The sequence below is a fragment of the Setaria italica genome, chromosome V (genome assembly GCF_000263155.2).
Source record: "Setaria italica strain Yugu1 chromosome V, Setaria_italica_v2.0, whole genome shotgun sequence".
Taxonomy (NCBI): Eukaryota; Viridiplantae; Streptophyta; class Magnoliopsida; order Poales; family Poaceae; genus Setaria; species Setaria italica.
In genome coordinates, this window is record NC_028454.1 from 32,005,910 (window position 1) to 32,011,047 (window position 5,138).

Genomic DNA, 5,138 nt, shown 5'->3' on the forward strand with positions numbered 1-5,138 from the left:
GAAGCACATTGAAGTTGGTTATCACTTTGTGAGAGAGCGGATTGCAAGAAATCTGCTGAAGATTGATTTTGTTCCATCAGGAGATCAAGTGGCCGATGGGTTCACAAAGGCTTTAAGGGTAAATCTGGTGAAGATTGATTTTGTTCCATCAGGAGATCAGGTGGCCGATGGGTTCACAAAGGCTTTAATGGTAATGCAATTAGAAAATTTTAAGTACAATCTCAACCTTGCACGGTTGTGATTGAGGGAGAGTGTTAGACAAATGAGATCTTTGTAACGAGAATATATGTGTGCGCTTAGAAATAGATTGTGTACGGCTGGAGGAGTTGTTTAGCTCTAGGTTTGTTGTAACAACTTGTATATCTCAACCACCAGCCGATCACATCTATCCAGGTTGCATACTTGATGTACAAGCCACGCGATGGGCTCTTCCTCGCCAATATAAACACGAAGCTACCGGTTAGGCAAAGGCACGGTGTTCCACCCATCCAATAGTGCCTCTAGTTCTTTACAGGGAATGTTGGCTGTTGTGATCATCAGCCGATCATATCTATCCAGATTGCATAGCCACACGAGGGGTTCTTCCTCACCAATATAAAGGGGGTGTTTGGAAGACAGGGGCTAAACTTTAGCCCTGTCACATCAGATGTTCGGATGCTAATTAGGATGATTAAATATGAGCTAATTACAAAACTAATAGCAGAACCCCTAGGCTAAATCGCGAGACGAATCTATTAAGCCTAATTAATCCATCATTAGCGAATGGTTACTGTAGCACCACATTGTCAAATCATGGACAATTAGACTTAGTAGATTCGTCTCGCGATTTAACCTAGGAGTTGTGCAATTAATTTTGTAATTAACCAATATTTAATACTCCTAATTAGTGTCAAACATCCTATGTGATAGGGGCCAAATTTTAACGCCTGTGTGCCAAACACCCCCACACACAAAGCCGCCGGCCAGGCAAAGGCTGCCATCCAATAGCGCCTCTGGTTGTTTATTGCTGGCTGCCGTGCACTTCTTTTCGGGGGTGTTTGGGAGGAGCGGGCTAAATTTTAGCCCCCGTCACATCGAATGTTTGGACACTAATTAGGAGTATTAAATCTAGACTAATTACAAAACTAATTACACAACCTCTAGGCTAAATCGTGAGACGAATCTATTAAGCCTAATTAGTCCATGATTTGATAATGTGGTGCTACATTAATCATTCACTAATGATGGATTAATTAGGCTGAATAGATTCGTCTCGCGATTTAGCCTAGGGGTTCTGCAATTAGTTTTGTAATTAGCTTATGTTTAGTCCTCCTAATTAATATCCGAACATCCGATGTCACAGGGCTAAAGTTTAACCCCTCCTCCCAAACACCCCCTTCAGTGCAGCATATGATTGTTCCAGGACTACTCTAGGCCCGGTATCAAATGCTACTGGTACTACCACAGAACGCTTGACAGGTAATCTGCAGACATACATACGTATGTGAACGGCTGCGGTTGAGTTTGCTTCAAAGTCAAGCAGGCACATGCGTATCAGCGTGTCTAGTTAGAATTTAGCGTGTGGAGACCGGGGAAGCGACGTGTATTTAAACATGGAGCTTGCATTGACCGGCCGGCACGGAGCTAGCTGGGTGCCTGCCAGGCTGCCACGTAGGTAGGGCAGGGAGAAGCAGAGCCGTGCGGTGGGGCATGATACGACGACGAGACGAGGAGCCGAGGAGGAGGGAGACTTGCCGGTGAGCCCGCGTCGGTTGGGCACGCGCGCGAGCCGCGAGCCACAGCCAGGCAGGCCCGGCGCCCCGCCCTTCTTTCCTGCGCCTGCGCGGTTGCGCCGCGTCTCGCTGACCCTCCCTCTGTTTATCTTCTTCTTGTTTTTTTTTGGGCTCTCTCTCGTAATATTACTAATTATATCTCGTGTACCGGTGTGTACATGGCTGACCTGCATGTCGCGGTACCTCTGCCCGCGTACCAACACGTTTCTCATGGCTTGGGGCGCCTGGCTCACATAAGCTAGCGTGCATCTTTTTCAGAGGAACAAGGCTTTTTTTTCCCCTTTTCTGAGCATACTCCTCCTGCAGCTCCTCAGCAGCTCAGCTGCTAGCGAGAGAAACACCTTCCAAATTCTTTTTTTTAAAAAAAAATCTGCCCGAAATTTATGGTGTTATGACAGTGTGTTCGTTCTTGTAAAGTTCAAAGCCAGACCGGGTCCAACTTTGCATTACTTCCAAACTTCAAATGTACTACATCGAGTAAACAAAAGGTGAAATTAGCCAGAGCTACAGGCTCTGAATCACCACCAAATTCATGATGCAGGGCTGAATTACAGGTCTTGGGCCAGCAAGTAGGAGCTTCTTAAATGAGCGTCTCAATACAGGTTCTTGGACCAGGAAGCAGGAGCTTCTTGAATGAGCCAACAAGTTGGGCCTCGGGAGAGCACCATACAAAGTCTCAAAATACAGGCTCGCGAGATGATGTCGATGTTCATTCCTCTTGCATCGCCGAAATTCAGCAGTTTTGCGATAACAGTCTGTTGTCAACCTGACACTCAGATATGACCAAGACCATTCCTTTACAGCATAAAGAGTAACAAATTCACTTCAAAATGGTCGCCAAGAAATTTCAGATGCCAAGATCTCATAATGACAGAAAGTTCTTGGATTCCATTGAACATCCATGCGTTACATTCAATTTAACCAAAACTTGGCTACAAGCCATCAGGAAGTAGACACCAAAGAATTAAGACCACCAACAATGCCAAAAATAGACCGGCAACCACTTTCTAAGATTCTTCTTCATTCTTCGACACCAATTTAATGCGTTTGCCATCAACAGAAAATCTGGAGCTTGAAGCTATCTGCAAACAAGAAACAGTCCAGCATCATGCATCAGTTAACAAAATAATCTAAAATAGGAATCAAGGGCGGAAAACAAGTAAATTAGCTAGATTTTTTTAGGGACCATTACTTTATCCATCAATGTAGCACAGAGGCCATCCTTATCTTCAGCCACACCACATTCCTGTAGTTCCTTGACGACTAGCTTCTGTAGCTTCTTAAGTTTCATAACTCCATCCGGATTCTGAAAGAAAACAGTTAAACCATCAATACCGGTTAATTTCAAGGATGGGATGAGATAAGAAAAGATCAACATTTTGTGTACAGATGACTCACTGTCTTCAGTGTTTTAGTAATAATCTTCTTCCAGTTGATCTTTTGTTTCTGAACACTTTTACAGTCGGCACCACCTGCGAGTTCATCTGCAGTACTCTTTGTTTTGTTTTCTGACTTCCCATCTTTAGATTTTATTACCTCTCCAATGCTCGAACTTGTTAAATGCTGTCTTTTTGTGTTATCTGGCTCCTCTATGGCCATGTCATCCATTCTCTTTCTTTTGCCAGCATCTTTTTCTTCATCTCTTTCATGATCACCACTCTCACCACCATTTACTTGAGCAGAATCTTTTGTAGGCACAGCCCCGGTTTCCTTCACATCTGCAGTTTGTTCAGCTCCATTTGCTGGCTTCTGGGAAGCATGGAAGGCTTTTGCTTTTGCCCTATGCTTCTTTCCATCAGCATGCAGTAAGAGAGTTTGCTTGCTAGTCGTAGTGGTATTGCATAGGCTGTGACAGAAATTCACAGTAAGTAAACAAGTTCCTAGATATTCTCCAATGTATCTAAGCAAGGTCCAGAATCAGCCAAATTAAGATCTAAACACTTCAAATCCACAAATAGAATGCATATGAGTGAAGCTAGAGAGTGCTTCATCGCAATGTGCTGGCATCAGGGATGAACCAGATGTTATAAACAACAATGACAAATTTGTTTTCTTAAATTTTAAGTTGTCTGGAGAATATATCATTAAACTCAACCTAGCAATCAATAAATGTTGAAGGCATTTGAAAATATAACACCTAATTCAAACAACACAGTGCCTAACCTATGTAAGAAGAGATGTTTTGCAAATTAAAACGATAATAGCAAACCGTGACCTCTGCATAACACATGTTTACTATATGAGCGCAACAAAAAAAACTTGTACTGCACACGGAAATGATGTAATACAGATCATTTTAATGGTTCCAAGCAAGCTTGTCTAAATGGTAAACAAAACAAGCTACAAAAATTGAACATAATCACAGGTATTTGCGACTTAAAACATAACTGCAACCTCTTGGTTAACCATTGTACCATGTCTAGTTGCCTACATGCATGTATTTGCATCCCATGTGAATATTAATTTAAATCACCTAAACGGTTCTAAGCAATATTTTGTGAGTGGTGATATTAGTAAGCATAAAATTAAGATATAAACATCAATCGTAACCAACAGCTCTTTGGTTAGGAATCAAGATCGCTTAAGGCTATCATGGATCAGCACTGTTACAACATAAGCAACAGCAAAGATCATTGCACATATACTAAGGGATCATATCGGCACACCTGCAGAACCAAGGAGGACGTGTCGACAGGCCAACATTGATATCAACATCTGCATTTGGCTTTGGTTTATCTGGCTTACCCTGGGCACCATTGGATGGCTTGCTCTGTCCCTTGGGACCATACTTCTCCTGAAAACAAGATATGGAAGAAATGAGCATTGGATGGAATACCATAATGTGAACATATAACAATAACAACAGCAACCAGATGTTATAGTCTAAATGTACATTTAAAACTTTACTAAACTACTAAACTACGGAGAACACACTCCGAAGACTACAAATTTTGAAATATAACACTAACCACAGTAACCAGCTGTGATAGTCTCAATGTAAATTAACTTTACAGAGCTCTAAATAGCTACTGAACCTACTAAACTCTGGAGAATACACTCTGCAGACTCCTATATCATAGTCTACACACAAAATAAACGGCTCAATTATAAATTGAAGTTCCCAGGCATTCTAACATACCCCTCCAGTCCTCCACGGTTTCAACTTGAAACCACTAATCCTAATCAAATGGGAAGGAACAAAATCATCCTGCAGGCAGTAACCTCTCTATATAGCTGACCAACAAAGGCAACAGCAGCAAGAAATGACCTTAAAAAGAAAAATTTCACTATCAACCAAACTGAACATGTCCACAGCACTCCAAAATATAGCTGCTGAGCAACATGGCCTATCTCACTACAGTAACA

At 42.1% G+C, this 5,138-nt stretch overlaps 1 protein-coding gene across 1 annotated transcript in view; it reads right to left on the reverse strand.

Annotated features, from left to right (window-relative positions):
• Positions 1-2,552: 2,552 nt before the first annotated feature.
• Positions 2,553-5,138, reverse strand: part of LOC101762871 (UBP1-associated proteins 1C) — a 3,634-nt gene continuing 1,048 nt past the window's right edge. Inside the window, exons 3-6 of the mRNA XM_004969355.3 lie at positions 4,439-4,566; positions 3,171-3,618; positions 2,965-3,078; positions 2,553-2,854 (exon numbers count right to left, since the gene is read on the reverse strand). Of these exons, the coding sequence (XP_004969412.1) occupies positions 2,780-2,854; positions 2,965-3,078; positions 3,171-3,618; positions 4,439-4,566 (765 nt within the window). The 3' untranslated portion in view covers positions 2,553-2,779. The remainder of the gene's footprint in view (positions 2,855-2,964; positions 3,079-3,170; positions 3,619-4,438; positions 4,567-5,138) is intronic.